Here is a 22243-nt window from a genome sequence, read left to right as displayed (position 1 = left end):
GGGGGGGGGAAATGGTCATTGGCACCCACTACTCTTCCCCCACACCCAAATAAATTAAATTATAAATGAAAGCAAAAATAGGGGGAGATTAAAAAATAATTTAATAGTATTTATTTCGATTTTATTTTTAACTAGCATGGGTGCCCGGCGTTGCCCGGGTGTTTGGAGGTTGAGCAAAAAAAAAAAAAACGGTCAATTTTTTTTAACTTTGACCCCTATTATGACCCCTTAAAATTTATTGTTTGGGGCTCAAATCAATTTATTAAGTTTGATCCATGTCCAAAGAACCTTTATCTACAATTTCAAGTGTTCAGACCCAAAAATTGTCGGAGGAGTTTGGTAGAGTTCTCAAAGGTCAAATCGTTGAACTTTGACCGCTTAATCGCAAAATTTCTGCCCGAAAACCGATCACATAGATTTTCCCAAATCTCAGTACCCTGTATATCAAATTTCGAGTCTGTAGACTTAAAATTAACAGAGTTATTGCGTATTGAAATGTAGACACACAGACAGACACTTTCCCTTTTATAGATATATAGATATTTTGGTAAAATTTTTTTACTAGACATAAATACAATTATTAGAAAACGTGATTTTTTTTTTTTGTGTCACTCAAAAATCTTTTAGTTTTGAACAGCATTTATTAGAAAAGGTAAATATTACCTTATGCTACAACAGAACACCGACCACTCAACCTGTTCTTTGGGAGTATTCGAAGACGCTGACAACAAATCTGATGATCAAACTCATCGCAAATTTACCGGATGCATGGTATGAACCTCTGAGCCTTGGTGTTTTTCTAACATGATGAGTTTGCGTGCAAACAGTCGTGATTAAGTGACTTATCTCATCGCGCAGGAATCTTTAAGTCGGCATTTGAAATAAAGTTTTAAAAAAAGTGTTTTTTTTTTTTTTTTGGTCTTGTGTAGTTTTTAATTTTCACGGGTGGTTTACAAAAACATTTTTTATGTTTTTCATTCTTTCAAGACATTTTCCATATTTTCAAAGATTTTTCAAGAACTAAGGCCTTTACAAGGCAAAAAGTTAAAATTTAAGAACTTTTGAAGTCTGTGCGAACCCTGGAATAGTTTTGCGCACAGCGAACACACAGACACAATTTGTAGAAAGGAAAGAATAAGCAATTATGACCCTTTGACCTCGCCTTTGACCTCGCCTCTGATAAACAGGTGTTGACACTGAACTTCAACTTCAATATCTTTTCCTTTTCCGACTTTCTCTCTTTTTCTTGTGGCACGCGACAATGACGCACGATGTGTTCCAAGCTTGATTAACACATGCAAACAACTCTTGCATACTAATCCAGTCTTAACGAGGTAAGCTAAGCACTGTCTAATCATGAACAAACCCTACGATACCTCGATAACAACATGACAAAGACCAATTAATCTTAACCCGCAGACAATCGCCAGAGATCAACAAAACACATATGTACACAATACAGGGCGGAACGATAAAATTGTCGCCCTGAAAAAGACGACATGATTCCATTTGTTTGATGAAAACCGTTTTTTTTTTTTTTTTTTTTTTTTTGCAGACCATCTACTAGTTGTGTACAAATCCTAAGAGCAATAGGAGCCTTCTATCAGGTAGGAGATGTGCCACTGTACAACTCATGCTCTCTACAGATCCAAGTTATGACAACAGGACCATTGCCAGCACCCTCAAAATGCAAATCCGGATGGTTCAACGCTTGAGGGCACAGCTCAATGCATCAGATGACTCAGTTATGGTTTTTGGTGTGGTTTCAAGTGAGGGTCACATCATGCCATCTCACATCTTCCAAGTCAGCTTGAAAGTCATCCCCAAAGCGTACCTGGATGTGCTGAAGAGTGTGGTGATCCCCTAGTGGAATCAGGTGGCCGACCTGCAAGTCCAAAGAGATCCAGGTTTGGCTTCAGAAAGCATGTTACGACTTTTTACCCTTCTCTCACTGGCCCCCTCCCTCCTCCCTTAGAGTTTAACCCATCGGACTACTTTCTTTGGTCATACGTCGAGAACATTACCAACATGACCTCCCGCAACACCAAAGCTAGCCTGACTGTCAACATCCACAAAGTATCCGCCGAGCACCTGCTGACACTTGTAGAAAAGGAATGCTCCCAGTTCCAGACCCGTATCAAGGTGATGATTCAGACTGAAGGCGGCTACGTTAAATAGATGTCAGCTCTCCTACATAATCAAGTTACCTGAATTGATTTTTTTTTTTTCAACAAAAGTTTTAAAATAAAGTTGCAGTGTTGTTTTCTTTAGGGGGGGGGGACAGCTTTATCATTCCACCCTGTGCAAACATGCTCGTATACGTTTTCCACTAAAACGTATTCGTATAAAAAAAAAAAATGTATAAATGTTTTCTACTTGGTTTTAATATCTACAGGTTGTATAAATATTAGGTTGGTGCAAAAATGTTTTTTTATCAGATATACATACGTCAAAAAAAAAAATGACTGTTTTTGCACCAACCTAATACCAATTCTCTATTAGTAATAGTATGGTTTCAACTTCAGACAGATACAAAATTTCTATTAATAATACAGGGTGTCCCAAAAGAAGCTGATGGTTAAAACAAATTCATAACTTCCTTAATATTTTATATTTTTCTTTTATTTTTTCAGATAATTCTAGAGTAACCCTTCCAAGGTCATCATGAGTCGTTACACTACCGAGGAGCGGATATTTATCGTAGAGTCGTATTCTCGGTTGAATGAGTGAGAATTTCGACGAAACTTCAACACAAGAAATTCCCCTACTCCCAATGCAATAAAAGTTATGGTGGCTCGATTTCATGAGCAAGGGTCTGTATGTGACCTCCCTAAGTCTGGTAGACCCCATACGGCAAGAAGTGATGAGAATCGTCAGAAATTAACAGAGATTGTGGCCGAGGATCCATCCACATCAGTAAGAAGAAGATCAAGTCAAATTGGGGTCTCTCGATCATCTCTTTACAGAATGCTTCATGAAGAAGGTAAAATTTCCATATAAAATTCAATTGGTGCAAGGGTTTCAGCCAAACGATCCGGAAAAAAGGCTGGAATATGCCATGCAATTCCAAGATTTGGCCAATGGGGATTCAAACTTTCTCAAAAACCTCATTATGTCTGATGAGGTACATTTTCATCTGAATGGGTTCATAAATAAGCAAAATTGCAGGATTTGGGGATCAGAAAATCCCCACGCAACAGCAGTTACACCCTCAAAAATGTACAGTATGGTGTGGAGTAACGGCGGATGAAGTAATCGGAATTAGAATAAGTAGACTATATCTTACTATATCTCAAAAAAAAATCACAGAGAGACTCATCTACCTACGTATGAAAATTGGTAAGCATAACTTAAATATTGAGGAAGTTAATCAAATTTAAAATCCATCAGCTTCTTTTGGGACACCCTGTAGAAATAATAGTATACATTCAATTTCAGACACACAGATACGAAATCTCCATTAGTAATAGAAGTAATAGTATAGTTTCGGCTTCAGACACACATAAGGTTGGTGTGAAAATATCGTTTTTTTTTTATCAGCTATACATACAAAAAAAAAAACGACATTATTTTTGCACCATCCTACTATATAAATTTGGCATCTTCATTAATTTATAAGTCATTTGAATGCAACATACAGTATGAAACATCGTCAAACATTGACGTCCAACATTTTACAAAACAAACAACTGAAACAAAGGTATACGAGCGTGCACGTAGGTGGTTTCGCTAATGGCGGACTAAAAAAGGGCAAACTAAATATCAAGCAAGCGGCATCGAAAGGAGGCATACGATAGAGGGAGTATTAAGACAGCAGATGGATAAACAATACAACAAAAACTAAAATTAATTTACAAAAAAAAAAGACTAAAAAAAAAAAAAAGAAAAGGAGGGAGGTGAACGGGCTTAAATCGCAAAACAAACCTTTAGCGGGAAGCTCGGCGGCGAGGAGAGACGTTGATTCTGAAGAGGCAGAAAAGGTCTTAACTGGGGCCAGACTGACTTCCTTTCTGCGAAGGAATCAAATTGGGTCTGCAGTTGGAAGAGCGCCCAGAATGAAAAGAAAAATTTTTTTTTTTTAAATTCCAGAAAAAAAAAAAAAATACCATTTTTAATGGGGAGGGGAAGCATGGATCTGCAGCCATTGGGAGACAAAATACGATTACTATAATAGTTGGAGAAACCGAGAGTATTCTGCCTTTTGGTACTCCTAAATCATTTAACGGTAGAAAACAGCTATGTGATATCAGAGTCAGAGACAATATAAAACGCAGTTCGAGTCATTGGAAACTTATAAATATATATATATATATATATATATAAGTTTAGTCCCTTCATTATAATCAAAACTTATGAAGAATTCTTGATAAAATTATTTATAAACAAATAGATTACTAAAGTGCCATCAGCTGAAATCGAAACCAAAACTTATGAAGAATTCTTGGTAAAATTATTTATAAAAAATAAAAAAAATAACTTGAGTGCCATCAGCTACAATCGAAACCGAAACCAAAACTTATGAAGAATTCTTGGTAGGATTATTTATTACAAGAAATGGAAGAACAAAACAATTAAACGACCCAGATGCAAGCATGACACCCAAAAGAACACACGCTATCGTACTGTGAAATAATGGAAAACCAATTGTGGAACTGTTCCGTCTGCCTGCTTCCCACCTAACTACAACCTGGATGTCTTCAAGTCCAATGTAAACAAATTCCTAATGAACCGCCCCCTTAAGTAAACACTTCAATAAATCTCCACACTAACGTACTGTACTTGCAATAACCCTTATCCCTGAGTGGCTTCCGGGCCTTGATAAGTGGTGACCACCATGTAAAAAAAAAAAAAAAAAAAAGGAATCATATGGAAGGTAAAGGTGTGAAAGTGATTGTTATCTCAATGATCAATAATTATAGTGGTAGTATATAAGAGCCAGGTACGTCCAAGGATGGAATACTGTTGCCACATCTGGGCAGGAGCTGCTAGAAAGGACTTGGCCTGCCTTGATAGAGTTCAAAATAGACTTCGTAGCCTCGTAGGAGATGTCCTTTTCTCCTCCTTGCAATCTCTATCTCACAGAAGAGATGTTGCGAGTTTGTCTCTGATGTATCGTTATTTTCATGGAAAGTGTTCAACTGAGCTTCAATCTATGGTCCCCCCTCGCCAAACTTTCACAAGAAACACTCGTCTAGCTGTAAACACTATCAATAATGTCCCCCACTCTTTATCTGTGCCTAAACCTAAACGTAGATTCCATGAACAAAGCTTCTTTCTTAGAACTGCACGCCTGTGGAATTGTCTTCCGTTTTCCTGCTTTCCGGCTGACTACAATATGGATGTGTTCAAGTCTAAAGTAAATAAGTTCTTGATGAGCCGTTCCATATAAGTTATTAAATTTACCAAATTTTCATTACTAATGATTACTATATTGACCAATTTCTACTGTACACTCTTTAACCCTTATCCTTGAGTGGCCTCTGGGCTTTGATAATGTGGTGATGCCTTTGTAAAAAAAAAAAAAAAAAAAAAAAAAGAAAGCTCCCTGAAAAAGTAAAGTTACCCTAAATATATTTCAGAGGTATACTCCATCTTCAGTATGTTTTGTTTCTTTTTTTTTTTTTCCTATTCTTCTTTCTTGCCATGTTGTAAATTTGGAGAAAGAAGTCTGTTTGTATAGAGCTGCGCGTTGTATCTGGCGGTTGTATTTTGAAATGTTTGAACTGTGAGTAGGCAACGCGAAAATAACGTCAAGGGTGAGAGTTGATATAGAAACGTTGATTTAATTTGAATAAAATAAAAATCAAGACATCTTGCTCCAAATTTCCAACATGACAAGGAAGAAGAAAAAGAAAAAAGAAAAAAAACAACACACTGAAGATGGAGTATACCTCCGAAATATATTTGTTATAAATTTCAAACAAGTAAAATATTTGTTTATTTTCCTAATATTACGTTGTGATTTGGCTTTCAAGCGCACTTGATGCGTATTTTTATTTTATTCAAATTAAATGTTTCTATATGAACTCTCATTCTTGACGTTATTCTCGCGTTGCCTACACACAGTTCAAACATTTCAAAATACAGCCGCCAGATATAACGCACAGCTCCATACAAACAGACTTCTTTCTCCAAATTTACAACATGGCAGGGAAGAAGAAATTACCCTACTCGGTTTGTGGAAAAGGAATTTGGTGCTATTGAGCATCTAATCTTCATCTTTTTTCTGCTTATTTTAAAGGTAGACTCCATTTTCAGTGTGTTGCTTTGTTTGTTTTGCCTTGATGGGTACTTTATTTCATTCAAATTTGATGTTAGCTCTTTACAAACAGACTTGTTTCTCCAACTTTACAACATGGCAAGGAAGAAGAAAAGGAAAAAAGAAAAACATACTAAAGACTATTGACAAAAAACAAAAAAAATCTTAAGATTTTAGGGGAAAAAAAGCGCTAGTTGGTAGATCCAAAATTTCCCAAATCCAAAACAAAATCTCCAGATCTAGCGAGAAAACCGTTAAATTGGCAACACTGTTTATCGAGCATTAATTTTTATTACATTAAGACGCTAGCCCGATGTATCGGCATAAGATGCAGCAAAGCTTAACCCACAAATATGTGCGGCTTTGTATGGCAGACCGCGAACAGATGCAGGTATACAATATCTATACTCCTATATATTTTATTCAAATTAAAACAATGTTTCTATTGAACTTTCATTCTTGACGTTAAAGTTACCCTACTCTGTTTGTGGAAAAGGAATTTCGTGCTACTGAGCATCTGATCTTCATCTTTTTTCTGCTTGTTCTTGACTTTGTGAAGCTCGTAAAGCTGCACGTCTTTCAGCATCATTTCATCATTCTCTTGGACCAGTAGTCTCTTCATCTCTTTTTTTTTTTCTATGCTGAGATTGCTTACGTACTCCAAACTTAAATCTTGGTAGAATTATTTATGACACGAAATGGAGGTACATAACAATATAACAACCCGGATGTAAGCGTGACACAGAAAATAAAACAACGCTATCGTATTAATATATAGATTTTTATGTTGTCATTTTTTAAATTTTATTAATGTTGATTCTCTTCCCCCCCTCTCTCTCACATATATATATATATATATATATATATATATATATATATATATTGAATCATTTGAGATGAAGTTTCACAATTTGTGTATTCATTTTTTTTTTTGCTGGTCCTGGATATGACCTTAAACTATATCCGATGGTGAGGCCCCAGCTTGCGGGCTTTGGGGAGTGTGGATCCACCCTTTAATTACCATTGCTCCTAGGTCCACTCTGACCCGGAGTGGTAGTACCTGTTAGGGTCCCAACTATGGGTTGAATAGAAACCGACTTGAAAACAACAAATATATTCTATTAAAATCTTGGTAGAATTATTTATTACACGAAATGGAAGTACATAACAATTAAACAACCCGGATGTAAGCGTGACACAGAAAATAACACAACGCTATCGTATTAATATATAGATTTTTATATTGTCATTTTTTTTAATTTTATTAATGCTGATGCTCCCCCCCCCCTCTCTCTCTCTATCATATATATATATATATATATATATATATATATATATGAATAAAATGTTATTTCGTCTTTTAAAAAGGCCACCGTAAGGTTCCAAGAATTCCTACATTTAATCTTGGAAATGCGTCTGCAGATATAGCCCGGTGCAACATGATTCGATAGACATCCACGAAGGAACTTGATTTTACATTTGATGGAGGTGATCTTGTTTCTCAGGTGAATCATATTATTTAACGAATGAATGAAGTGGATGTCTATCGAATCATGTTGCACCGGGCTATATCTGCAGACGCATTTCCAAGATTAAATGTAGGAATTCTTGGAACCTTACGGTGGCCTTTTTAAAAGACGAAATAACATTTTATTCTGATGTGCTTCTTAGCTTACAGAGTAAACATTACTCGGTTTGGTCTCTCGCTTGGAAAACGTTGTCTCCATTTGATAAACTTCGATTTTCTAAGCTACTTTCAGCCAAGGATGTTAAGTGTCGTCATACAAATAATCAAAAATTTACTAATTTCTTAAACCTTTTGATTAAAAATAAATTTGGCGAGCCTTCATTCTCGGATCAGCATATATATATATATATATATATATATATATATTGAATCATTTGAGATGAGGTTTCACAATTTGTGTATTCATTTTTTTTTTTTTGCTGATCCTGGATATGACCTTAAATATGACCTAATCCAGTGGTGAGGCCCCAGCTTGTGGGCTTTGAGGAGTGTGGAGCCACCCTTTAATTGCCATTGCTCCCAGGTCCATTCTGACCCAGAGTGGTAGTACCTGTTAGGGTCCTAACTATGGGTTAAATAGAAACCGACGTGAAAACAATATATTCTATTAAAAAATTTTTCTTCAAAATCTTTGGATTCGGCATTAAATAACCTGAAAAGGGTTGATATGCCGTAAAACAAAAACAACCAACCAACCATTTTTTTGCGGAGTCTTATCTCCATCTGGATTTCAAAGACAATAAAAGTATTAGAAGTGCGAAAACATTCGTTGGTTCTATTTCAATCCTGGGTAATCTCGGGGTCTCTCTACTAGTAATATACAAATGAACAACTCCATGAAAAAAAAATAATAAAATAAACCCAACTCTCCCCTTCAACCTATCATATCCAGGGTTCGTACAGATTTTCAATGTTCATTTCCAAAGCTTTTCTAGACAAAACTCGAGCTTTTGAAAACAAAATTTGGGGTTTGTTTTACAATCTACAGCAATTCAAAAAATTGATAGAAAATCAAATATCCAACAAATAAATGTTACCAAAGGCAATAAAAGTTACCTGCATCATTTTTTTTGTGTTTTTAAGTAATTTTAAATGCTTTCTATTTCCGCTCAAATATCAACTCACTTCATGACTTTTAATTTCCAACCAAGATGGCTGTCATCTTGTCCATTTTTTTTTTTTGCCCGGCTGGCCTTATTTTAAATTATCACAATTTTAGATGGGGAAGGGGGGGGGGCCACCATTAGAAAGTCCCATCACGTGGCGGGCCACACTATTCTTCCCCCCTTGAGCTCTGATCCCAAAATAAATTTAATTAGAAATGAGAAAAAAAAATAGATGTACATTTGAATATGTATCATGAAACTAACCGAGGTTGTTTCGCGATGAAGGGACATAACCTTTGTATGCACAATAACACAATGCAATTTCAAAACCATGTATTTCAATTCTATTTTCAATATTTAAAAAAATATTTGGATGGTATTTTTTGATAAATACTTAAAAACTAATTTAATAGTATTTATTTCGATTTCAGTTTTAATATTTTGACACAGATTTTTGCTGGACATAAAAAATACGATTTTCGAGGCATTTTCAATATTTTCAAGGATTTTTCAAGGCAAAAATAAAAAATAAGGACTTTTCAAAGCAAAAGTCAAAAGTCATCAATCCAATTTATTAAATTAACAAAAACCCTTATCAGCCGGTATTTACACAGTAAATACAGTTTTAAATCGACAAGAACTATCGCAAATTCTAAAAACAAAGCAAATCGACAATAAAACTGTTGTTTCCCTTTGTAACATAGCACAATCGACTACATACCAATGCATGTAAAATAATATCACCGGGGGGGGGGGACTGGAAAAAGGATGATCATGAGAGAGACGTGGATAACGTTCAAGATCATGTTAAAAGTGTGAACAACAGTTGAGGTTCACGTGAGAGACGTGGAGCAGGGAACAATAATGTGGTTGAGATTCACGTGAGAGATGTGGAGCAGGGAACAACAACGTGGTTGAGATTCACGTGAGAGACGTGGAGCAGGGAACAATAACGTGGGTGATGTCACGTGAGAGACGTCGAGCAGAGTGCAGAGTAAAGTGCTCATGGTCCATGGTAGAGGGAGGAAAATGTGAACAGAAAGAATGGGGATCTTTTATTTTTATGTAAGTAAAGCAAACCAAAAATGCAAAAGATGAAAAAAAAAGATGAAAAAAAAAGATGAAAAAAAAAGATGAAAAAAAAAAGATGAAAAAAAAAGATGAAAAAAAAGATGAAAAAAAAAGATGAAAAAAAAGATGAAAAAAAAAGATGAAAAAAAAGATGAAAAAGATGAAAAAAGATGAAAAGATGAAAAAAAGATGAAAAGATGAAAAAAAGATGAAAAGATGAAAAAAAGATGAAAAGATGAAAAAAAAGATGAAAAAAGATGAAAAGATGAAAAAAAGATGAAAAAAGATGAAAAAAAAGATGAAAAAAAGATGGAAAAAAAGATGAAAAAAAGATGAGAAAAAAAGATGAAAAAAGATGAGAAAAAAAGATGAAAAAAAGATGAAAAAAAGATGAAAAAAAAGATGAAAAAAATATGAAAGAAAAGATGAAAAAAATATGAAAAAAAAAGATGAAAAAAAAAAGGGCACTCGTGCATTTAAGTAAAATACGTTTAAATTCATGCAGATTTTATTTTATTTTTTTCCATTTCACCCCAAACAAGGCACAGTGCCACTTTGATGTAGGGGGCTACTATCGAGGACATGAGTTGCAGGGATACTATGTAGGGAGTTTAGCAGCAAGATGTCTTAATTTGAACTTCTGCCTGTCAGTAGAATTAGGAAAACAGGAACCCAGAAGGGAGTTCCAGAGTCTAGCACTTCTGGGGAAGAAACTATTAGAGTAGAAGGCCTTCTTACATCTATGGATCTCTACTGTGAAGGGGTGGGATTTTGCTGATTGTCAGGTTTGTTGGGGGTATTTACGTCGAGGGAGTAAAAGGGCTTTTATTATTTTTTTATTTAGTTTGGCTGCCACTACTCTGCCCTCTTATGCCCCCCCTCCAAAAAAAATTAAAGTATCAATTAAAGTAAAATAGAGGGAGATTGGAATTTGTAGGGATAAAAAAAAAAAAAAAATACAATCTGAAAATAATTATTAAAAAAAAAAAAAAAAAAAAAAAAAAACTACTTTTTTTTGTCTTTTGTCTTTTGTCATGTGTGAGAAGACAGACAGAAATTCCAAAGTGCTCATGGTCCATGGTAGAGGAAGGGAGATGTGGACCGGGTGGGGGTGGGGGGGATTTTTTTATATATAAGTAGTTAAAACAAAAATGCAAAAGGTGAAAAAATAAATAAATAAAACAAAGGTGCTTGTGCATTTTAAGGTTGGAGAAAATTTTTTTCTTTTAATCTTTGAAAAATTCCAAGGGGAGACAATTCAAAGAGTTGTTAAAGCCACCCCACTATATTACGAAACAATCTTGCATGCAAGAGAACAACATAACACAAAGGATTGTTTTTGTATAAAATAAAATATTTATTAATAAGATCAATTAGTGATGGGACGATTCCATATTTACAACCAGGCAATGTTGGCTGGCCTGCTAGTACATAAAAGTGATCTTGTTTGTGTGTGGAACAATCTCTACCAAACTACTGTCAAATTTTTGGTCAATATATGACCAGAGATGGGGTCAGTTTTGCCTGATCATAAAATACACTTCAATATCATATTTTAATTTGTTCAGATTTCGTATATATTATTATAGTCGCGATTTCAAAAAAAAAAAAAAAAAGTATTTGGGTGCTATGAGCTAGAATCGAAACTGAAAGCAAAACTGTAGCAATCAAAGCTGGTGACGTTACCACTGTATCAACGTGACACGCATATGAACTGATTAAAAATAAACTATGGTTGGTTGTTTTTGTTTTACGGCATATCAACCATTTTCGGGTTATTTAATGCCGAATCCAGTTATTTTGAAGAAAAAATTTTTAATAGAACATATTTTTTTTTTTTTTGTAAGTCGGTTTCTATTCAACCCATAGTTGGGACCCTAACAGGTACTACCACTCCGGGTCAGAGCGGACCTGGGAGCAATGGCAATTAAAGGGTCGCTCCACACTCCCCAAACCCCGCAAGCTGGGGCCTCACCATCGGATATAGTTTAAGATCATATCCAGGACCCAAACGAAATGCAAAACACCCTCATACATACTTATGCATGTGCACAACTCTTTACATAAATTAGAAAAGACAACATGATTCCATTTCCGTTTGATGAAAACCGATTTTCGTTTTTTTGTTGTTGCAGATCCTCTACTAGTTGGCCAGTTGTGTACAAATCCCAAGAGCATTAGGATCCTTCTATCATGTCGGAAAGCGACACAATGTTCAATGACCGAGATCCGAGATGCACCGCTGTACAACTCATGCTCTCTACCAATGCCAACAGGACCATTGCCAGCACCATTAAAATGCATCATTGGAATGCTATGAGTAATAGGGACGAGTTGTACAGCGGCACATTTTCCGATCTCGCCCGTTGAATATTGTGTCTCTTTCAGACATGATAAAAGGCTCCTATCATTCTTGCGATTTGTACATTAGAGATAAGGGGAATTTTGTGCCTGTGGGTGTCGATGTACATGTGTGTGATTCAATGCGTCGGTTCTAAGTTATGTATGTAGGTGTACACATGTATATATATGTATGTGAGAGTATGTTTTTGCATTTTGTTTGCTTGCGTGTTGATTTTAAGCTCTGTTCAATTTGGGAATGAATTTTGTTATGAAGTTTTTTTCCTGTGTGAGTAAGTAGCAGTAATTGTCAGTTTTGAAGTTATTTCCACTGCATGCATGTATATGTTTTGAAACAAAGGTGTCTGTTTTCTGCGAATTTTATGTTACTTTTATGTAAGGCCACTCTACTGCTGAGGTTTTTGATGGCGCCTATGTAGGATTTGTTGCATGCTGTACATTTTAGTGCATATACATTTCTGGACATGCAGTCTAGGTCTTTTTTTATTTTGAATGTTAGTGTTTGGTTTCTGAAGGTGTATGTGTTTCCCTCTATTATGTCACAAACTCCACATCGCTGTTTGTTACATATTATATAATCCCTTTTGTAGTGTGTTGAATGAGTTTGGAGGAGGTTAGAATGTGTTTTAAGTTTTGGGGGTTGGCGTTTGCTTTTTATTATTTTTGTTATTTTACGTATATTGTTTAATTTATCGTTTTGGTAGAGTAAGACAAGTTTTTTTTTTATCTTTAAATAGTTCTGGGTTTTTTTTTTTATTTTGTGTATGCAAAAATTTGTTCTTTGTTTCGTTTTTTTTTTAGTTTCTTAGTTGGTCCACTGGTATGTTCTCTGCCAGTTCGATACCGTTACGTATTAATTGTGGTGGGTATCCTCTTCTCCTCAAGGTTATTAGTAGTTCATTTAGTTTAGTTAGATCGTTCAGAGGTGCTAGTCTCTGACTATGGTGCAGATTTGGCATGCCAGGGAGTAGGGTATGGCTTTTAGATAGCTTTTGCGGTGGTGGCTTTTAAAGTGGGGATATTGTTGGGTGTCTGTGAATTATGTTACTGTTTTTAATTTTTACTAGCATGTCAAGGTCATTCTATGGAGCTTTCTTTCTAGGATGAATTTGATTTGGGGGTGCAGATTTTGGAGTACAGTGTGGAAGTCTTTGATGTCCATCCACGTCGTTTTCCAAAGGATAAAACAATCATCCAGGTATCTCTCCCAAGACTATGAAGAGTGTCTTCGTATTGTGTCTGCTCTATCCTTTCATATAGGGTCTCTTTTGGTGTAAGGGTGGCCTATGTTGGTGCCATTTTATTCTCATTGATCTGCCTAGTATTTGGATGTTGTTATTCTTATTAAAATCAAAAGAAATTCCGATAATTGTTAAAGTAAAAGTTTACTTAATTTAGGTCCTCACAGTAGATTCATATGGCCTTGATTGTATCACAGCGACTAAACAACTAGCCAATCGCATTGAGGTGTTTTAAAATCATGTAATGCGTTTTATTACTGGACATCGTCTGATCGAGAAAAACAAAATATCAACCCTCTATCAAACTACTTCCCTACCTCCTCTATTTGATAAAATCAAAAGTAAGAACCTTAAACCTTTTTAGCCATGTAAAACGACCAACCACTGGCCTGTCAAAGTTATGCTTTGAGGATATGTTAGAAGGTAAAAAAAGGCAGAGGAAAGCTAAAGAGAAGGTTAGGGTTAGGGGGGGAGAGAGAAAGGAGAAAGGGAGAGAGAGAAAGGAGAAAGGGAGAGAGAGAAAGGAGAAAGGGAGAGAGAGAAAGGAGAAAGGGAGAGAGAGAAAGGAGAAAGGGAGAGAGAGAAAGGAGAAATGGAGAGAGAGAAAGGAGAAATGGAGAGAGAGAAAGGAGAAAGGGAGAGAGAGAAAGGAGAAAGGGAGAGAGAGAAAGGGAGAGAGAGAAAGGAGAGAGAGAAAGGAGAAAGGGAGAGAGAGAAAGGAGAAAGGGAGAGAGAGAAAGGAGAAAGAGAGAGAGAGAAAGGAGAAAGGGAGAGAGAGAAAGGAGAAAGGGAGAGAGAGAAAGGAGAAAGGGAGAGAGAGAAAGGAGAAAGGGAGAGAGAGAAAGGAGAAAGGGAGAGAGAGAAAGGAGAAAGGGAGAGAGAGAAAGGAGAAAGGGAGAGAGAGAAAGGAGAAAGGGAGAGAGAGAAAGGAGAAAGGGAGAGAGAGAAAGGAGAAAGGGAGAGAAAGAAAGGAGAAAGGGAGAGAAAGAAAGGAGAAAGGGAGAGAGAGAAAGGAGAAAGGGAGAGAGAGAAAGGAGAAAGGGAGAGAGAGAAAGGAGAAAGGGAGAGAGAGAAAGGAGAAAGGGAGAGAGAGAAAGGAGAAAGGGAGAGAGAGAAAGGAGAAAGGGAGAGAGAGAAAGGAGAAAGGGAGAGAAAGAAAGGAGAAAGGGAGAGAGAGAAAGGAGAAAGGGAGAGAAAGAAAGGAGAAAGGGAGAGAAAGGAGAAAGGGAGAGAAAGGAGAAACAGTCGGGCGTTCATCAACCAACCTGCCCTGGATCGGAAGGAATGCTGAAAAATAAGTCATCGGAAATGGAAGATACAACCCCTAATGATGATCCTTATTAAATTCACAGGAAATGTTGTTTCTTAAAGTTGTGGGGTATATTGTTGTATAGGCTGCTAACGTCGAATGTGGCAACATTATTCCTCGTCTGCTTGTGATAGGGAACTGCTAATGTCGAATGTTGCAATATTTTTTCCATGATCTATGTTTGTGATAGGGAACTTAGGAAGTGGATGTCGTCTCTTATTTAGCTCCTCACTCGATTGGTGAAAACTTTTGTAGATGTTTTTGTAGTGAGGAGTTTTTTTTTTACAGGGTGAGGGTGCTGACCCCACGCCCAACCTTCCCAGAAGGTACATACAGCACCTCGAATTCCCAAATGGTCACCCATCTGGTACTGGCCAGGCTCAATGTTGCTTAACTTCGTTGATCTGGTGAGAACCGGTCTGTCAACGTGATTGTATCGTACAACTCATGATGAAGATCCTTATTAAATTTAAAGGAATTGTTGTCGAGGATTATATCCATGTGTCCATATTTCCGCTCTATCTTTACATATAGTGTCTCTTCCAGCTAGACTAGTGTAAGGGTGGCCTATGCTGAGCCTAATATTTGGATGAAGTTATTAAATTCGAAGGAATTGTTGTCGAGTATGATACCTCTGCTGTCAATCATGAATTATTTGGTGAATTTGGAGTGTGATGTTTGTATATGTTTATCGATCCAGTATGAGATTGCTTTTTCCCCTCTAAGCCAAGGAGAAGGTGGAGAGAAAATGTTTTTGTTTGGACATCTCTCAGCTAAAGAGAAGGTTAGGGTTAGGGTTAGGTGAAGGGAAAATGTTTTTTGATTGGACATCTCTCAACAGTTGGGCGTTCATCAACCAACCTGCCCTGGATCAGAAGAAATGGCGAAAAATAAGTCACGTGGGTTCGTAATCTGCACCGGAAGCGCAAGATGCAACCCCTAATGATGATCCTTATTAAATTCACAGGAATTGTTGTTTCCTGAAGTTGTGGGGTATATTGTTGTATAGGCTGCTAAGGTCGAATGTGGCAATATTATTCCTTGTCTGCTTGTGATAAGGAACTTAGGAAGTGGATGTTGTCTTATTTAGTTCCTCACTCGATTGGTGTAATATGCCTTTAAGTCTGCTTGTCGGACAGACTGTTCCTGCTACTATCGGTCTGAATGTGAGGTCATTGGAATTTGGGGTGCTGTTGTATTCCGAGTTTTGTATGTAAATGGCATGTCTTATCGTTAAATTTGTGTATTTTGGGTAATTTGTAATAGTTTGTTTTTGTTGTGAAGCTTGTGAGGAAATGCTTTTCTTTTTTTGTTAATGTATTTTGGGTAGTTCATAGATGTTTAATTTTGTTGTGAAGTTTTTGAGGAAATTCTTAATATTCTACTATATCTTTCGTGTTTGATATTCTATATCTTTCGTGCTTGATATTCTATATCTTTCGTGTTTGATGTTTGTGAGGAAATTCTTAATATTCTACTATATCTTTCGTGTTTGATATTCTATATCTTTCGTGCTTGATATTCTATATCTTTCGTGCTTGATATTCTATATCTTTCGTGTTTGATGTTTGTGAGGAAATTCTTAATATTCTACTATATCTTTCGTGTTTGATATTCTATATCTTTCGTGCTTGATATTCTATATCTTTCGTGCTTGATATTCTATATCTTTCGTGTTTGATGTTTGTGAGGAAATTCTTAATATTCTACTATATCTTTCGTGTTTGATATTCTATATCTTTCGTGCTTGATATTCTATATCTTTCGTGTTTGATGTTTGTGAGGAAATTCTTAATATTCTACTATATCTTTCGTGTCTGATATTCTATATCTTTCGTGCTTGATATTCTATATCTTTCGTGTTTGATGTTTGTGAGGAAATTCTTAATATTCTACTATATCTTTCGTGTTTGATATTCTATATCTTTCGTGCTTGATATTCTATATCTTTCGTGTTTGATGTTTGTGAGGAAATTCTTAATATTCTACTATATCTTTCGTGTTTGATATTCTATATCTTTCGTGCTTGATATTCTATATCTTTCGTGCTTGATATTCTATATCTTTCGTGTTTGATGTTTGTGAGGAAATTCTTAATATTCTACTATATCTTTCGTGTTTGATATTCTATATCTTTCGTGCTTGATATTCTATATCTTTCGTGCTTGATATTCTATATCTTTCGTGTTTGATGTTTGTGAGGAAATTCTTAATATTCTACTATATCTTTCGTGTTTGATATTCTATATCTTTCGTGCTTGATATTCTATATCTTTCGTGCTTGATATTCTATATCTTTCGTGTTTGATGTTTGTGAGGAAATTCTTAATATTCTACTATATCTTTCGTGTTTGATATTCTATATCTTTCGTGCTTGATATTCTATATCTTTCGTGTTTGATATTCTATATCTTTCGTGCTTGATATTCTATATCTTTCGTGCTTGATATTCTATATCTTTCGTGTTTGATGTTTGTGAGGAAATTCTTAATATTCTACTATATCTTTCGTGTTTGATATTCTATATCTTTCGTGCTTGATATTCTATATCTTTCGTGCTTGATATTCTATATCTTTCGTGTTTGATGTTTGTGAGGAAATTCTTAATATTCTACTATATGTTGTGCAAAATTTTGTGATTTTAGATGTGTTCTTTCTTTAGTTCCGCTTTTTTACTTTTGAGAGTTTTAGTATTTTGATCGTGCTCTTTGTTAATGTCTCTGTGACTTGACTAGGAAAAGGATCAGAGAAACGGAATTGCTACTGACAGCTGCACAAAACAATGCAATTAGAACTAATTATATTAAAGGTTGTTGGTGAGTTTGTCTTTTTGCAACTCACAATGATGATCCTTATTATATTTAACATAGCTCAGGGCAAGTTGTGAGTAAAAGGTCAGTTTCGCTTAGGAATAATAGATTTGGTTTGGTCTCCTATAATTGGGTTTCAACCTCTGGAAGGTTGGAATGTAGACCCCTGATGTTGATTGGTTGGTTGTTTTTGTTTTACGGCATATCAACACTTTTCGGGTTATTTAATGCCGAATCCAAAGATTTTGAAGAAAAATTTTTTAATAGAATATATTTGTTGTTTTCACGTCGGTTTCTATTTAACCCATAGTTGGGACCCTAACAGGTACTACCACTCCGGGTCAGAGTGGACCTGGGAGTAATGGTAATTAAAGGGTGGCTCCACACTCCCCAAACCCCGCAAGCTGGGGCCTCACCACTGGATATAGTTTAAGCTCATATCCAGGACCCCCTGATGTTGGAGAAGGAGACATGGTAGATGTTTGAAAATGGAGTTCTGGGTTCATTTGTGTATGTTTTCTGGAGAGTTTTCATGATCAAGTTTTGGGATTTGTGAAACAGGTTGACAGACTTGGTTAGAGCAGGGTAGAGAGGGAAAGTAAGAGAGAAAAAGAAATGAAGAAATGTATTTTTTTCTGTAGCTCATAAGGTAAAGCCGTAACAATTACCCACTAATATGGCATCAAGACGCCCCACCTGAAGCTACTGCATGGTCCACAGTCCATTCACCAAATTGTAATACAGCAGCCCTAGTACTTTGCACCTACTGATAGAAAAGCCTCCTTAGTGGTTAATCCATGGTTCGCGTCCCTGACTATCAGGTGGATAACGTCAGCCCAGATAAAACGTTTATCTCCGGCACCCTTACTAATGACATGGCCACAAGGATAGACATAGAAACAGAAAATTTCCGACATCTTAGGCTACTGTTGACGCAAAATTGCAACCTAAAATACAGCTTTTCCTTCACCCTTTGTCAGAAAAATCACTCATTGGAAATGAGGACTGGAGAAGAAAAAAGGAGAAGCGAGAGTTACAGGAGCTGCCGATAACGCATACACAGTGCACTATCTCCTCTCCACTTAAAAAAATATATATATTAAATATTGTACTTGATATAAGTCCAATTGCTGGAGAGAAAGTATGGTGATAGATTCCCTTCTCACAAACTGAAAATGAATAGAATTGTCAGGAGCTTGTGAGGAAAATGTTTTCTTTTTTTGTTTAATGTTTTTTTTTTTTGGCAGTCCAAATGTTTGTTTTTGTTGTGAAGTTTGTGAGGAAGTCCTTTTCTTTTTTTATTAATATTCTTGTTGTGCAAAGTTTTGTGATTTTAGATACGAGGTTGTCTACGTTAGAGCAAATTGGTTTGTAATAGTTTTTGTTTCCTAGTGATTCTAAAATTTTCATTTCATAGTAACTTTTGTTCATAATTGCCACAAGCACTATCTTTGTCTGCTTCCTTTATAATTATGTTGTCATTATTTTGGATGTTTTTTGAGCGTTTAGGTTTTGCTTCAGTATTACGAGGGGTGTGCAATAAGTAATGCCTCTGACCCACTTCCAGTTGTCTGATCTAGCTGAAATTTTGCATGTGCAATGATTTATATCTCTACTGGTTATGTGGAAAATTACAGTTCTGAACTGTTGTTGGTGAGTTTGTCTTTTTGCAACGGAATTGTTAAGGATTATATCCATGTGTCCGTATTTCTGCTCTATCCTTTCATATAAGGTCTCTTCCAAGTAGGCTAGTGTAAGGGTGGCGTATGTCGGGCTATTTTTGTTCCCATTGCTGTACTTAGTATTTGGATGAAGTTATTAAATTCAAAAGAAATTGTTGTTGAGTATGTTATCTCTGCTGTCAATCACAAATTGTTTGGTGAATCTGGGGTGTAATGTTTGTATATGTTTATCGATCCAATATGAGATTGCTTCTTTCCACAAGTTGTGGGGTATATTGTCGTATAGGCTGCTAACATCAAATGTGACAACATTGTTCCATGGTCTACTGTTTGTGATAGGGAACTTAGGAAGTGGATATCGTCTCTTCTGTAGCTCCTCACTAGATCGGTGAAAGGTGTATGTAGTAATATGTCTATTAGGTTATTAAGTCTGCTTGTCGGACAGGCTGGTTCTGCTACTATGGGTCTGAATGTGAGGTCATTGGGATTTGAGGTGCTGATGTATTCAGAGTTTTGTATGTTAATGGCATGTCTTATCTCGTTAAGATTTGTGTATTTTGGGTAATTTGTAGCAGTTTGTTTTTGTTGTGAAGCTTGTGAGGAAATGCTTTTCTTTTTTTGTTAATGTATTTTGGGTAGTTCATAGAAGTTGTTGACTGTTGTAAAGTTATTGAGGAAATCTTTTTTTTTTTTTTTTTTTTTGCTAATATTTTATATTTTGGATTTTAGATATGGTTGTCTTGTCTACATTAGAGATAATTGGTTTGTAATAATTTTCGTCCCCTCGTGATTCTAAAAATTTTTTTTCATAACTTTTTTTCATGATTACCACAGATACCCGTTTCTGCTTTCTTTATAATTATGTTGTCATTATTTCAGATGTGTATGAGTATTTGGTTTTGCTTCAGTGTTAGGTTACTGGTGAGTTTGTCTTTTTGCTGGGGGTTAGGGTTGCAGAGACTTTCAAAGAAAGTGTTTAGTTCCTTCATATTGCTGTGTTTGTTGAGGAAGTACGTTGACTTGTTTTTCACTAGAGAATCATGTTTAATACGAGTCTGAATTTGTGTTCAAATTCTTTCTTTAGGATCAGAGAAACACCTGCACAAAACAATGCAATTAGAACTAATTATATTAAAGTAAATGTTGACTCGGTGGGCAAAGAGACAAAACAGTAAATCACATAATTGAATGTAGCAAATTTGCTATACACGTATGCAAAAGCAGACACAACTGCGTGGGGATCGCAGTACACTGGGAAGTATGCAAAAGAATCATGTTTAATATGAGTCTGAATTTGTGTTCAAATTCTTTCTTTAGTTCCGCTATGTTACTTTTGAGAGTGGGGCAAAATCTGAGGCTCAGTTTTAGCTCTTTCTTAATGTCTCTGTGACTTGAATATGAAAAGGATCAGAGAAACGGAATCGTTACTGACACCTGCACAAAACAGTGCAACTAGAACTAATTATATTAAAGTAAATGTCAACTCTGTGGGCAAAGAGACAAAACAGTAAATTACATAATAATTGAATGTAGCAAATCTGCCATAAAAGTATGTAAAAGCAGACAACTGCGTGGGGATTGCAGTACTGGGAAGTATGCAAACAACTGCATTTTGAACATGCAAATAAATAGTACAGACACAGTAGTAGAAAATTAAAATCATAAAATCATCTTGAGTCTGCCTTTTTGCTGGGGGTTAAGGTTGCAGAGACTTTCAAAGAAAGTGTTTAGTTCCTTCATATTGTTGTGTTTGTTGGCAAAGTATATTGACTTGTTTTTCTCTAGAGAATCGTCTGTTGCGTTTTCCTTGTTTAATGTTTCTATGAGTGATGTCTCTTCGTTTAGTCCTTTAAACAGTTATCTCCCTTGGCCGGACATTTTTCTTATAGAGTTTCCCCTGACTTGACACCAGCAGGTTGACCGGCGTTTTTGTTCACTAATTTTAATCAGCTGCCTTTCTCGCCCCACATGGCTTGTTTTTTATCTTCTATTATCCTTTGCCGTTTTAAGCCATCTCCAGTAAGAAACATTATTTATCCCCTTCTTAAAGACACTTTTTAATACCTTAATGTTATTTTTTATATTATTTCATTTTAACTTCGAACTTTGTTTATTTTCTTTACCCACGTGTCCGGCTTCCTTATTTCTAAAGAGGTATTTACATATTTTTTGAGTTAGTCTCTATTTTATGGTTATTGTTTCGTATCTGTGAAAAAAATTGGTTGACAAAGGGGAGGCAACTCTAATAAAGATCGACGGTAAGTGAAAGAATATGAAAGAGCCTATTATGTCTCTTAGTTTTATCCCTTAAACAGTTATCTCCCTTAGCCGGACATTTTACTTATGGAGTTTCCCCTGACTCGACACTGGCAGGTTGACCGGCGTTTTTCCCCTGATTTTAGCTGCCTTTCTAGCTCCATATAGCTAGTTTTTTTTATCTTCTATTATCCTTTGCCGTTTTAAGCCATCTCCAGTAAGAAACATTGTTTATCCTCTTCTTAAAGACACTTTTTAATACCTTAATGTTATTTTTCATATTATTTCATTTTAACTACGAACTTTGTTTATTTTCTTTACCCACGTGTCCGGCTTCCTTATTTCTATTTTCGTGTTGTTGATTACCTTGGTCAAGATCAAAGTGTAGTATCTGTTCTTCAGATGCTGCACTCCTATTTCTTGTTCTCTTTCGGTGGAGGAGAAATCCTTCACGACTGAGACAATTTTTATTTTTGTACCTTTTCTCCACGTTAAAAAACGACCCTGGTGTCTAACTCTGTCCCGTGGGGAGGCATAGTAAATAGGTACCTTACACATACGACTCCCCATTCAGGCCTTTTATAACATCTCGTTTCTGGACTTTTTTCTCTTTGTATTCT

At 35.9% G+C, this 22243-nt stretch overlaps 1 protein-coding gene across 3 annotated transcripts in view; it reads right to left on the bottom strand.

Annotated features, from left to right (window-relative positions):
- Window positions 1-22243, bottom strand: part of LOC145268841 (uncharacterized) — a 177877-nt gene that overhangs the window by 8112 nt on the left and 147522 nt on the right. For 2 of the 3 annotated variants that reach the window (XM_080124508.1, XM_080124509.1), the window contains exon 25: window positions 3925-4032. The exons of the other annotated variant lie outside the window; for it this stretch is intronic. In XM_080124508.1, the coding sequence (XP_079980634.1) occupies window positions 3925-4032 (108 nt within the window). The remainder of the gene's footprint in view (window positions 1-3924; window positions 4033-22243) is intronic. 3 annotated transcript variants of the gene reach the window in all.

This window comes from Euprymna scolopes, chromosome 44 (assembly GCF_053919585.1).
Source record: "Euprymna scolopes isolate OS-2025 chromosome 44, ASM5391958v1, whole genome shotgun sequence".
NCBI lineage: Eukaryota > Metazoa > Mollusca > Cephalopoda > Sepiida > Sepiolidae > Euprymna > Euprymna scolopes.
The sequence above is the reverse complement of the archived record's forward strand: the minus strand, read 5'-3'. Positions and strand labels throughout refer to the sequence as shown.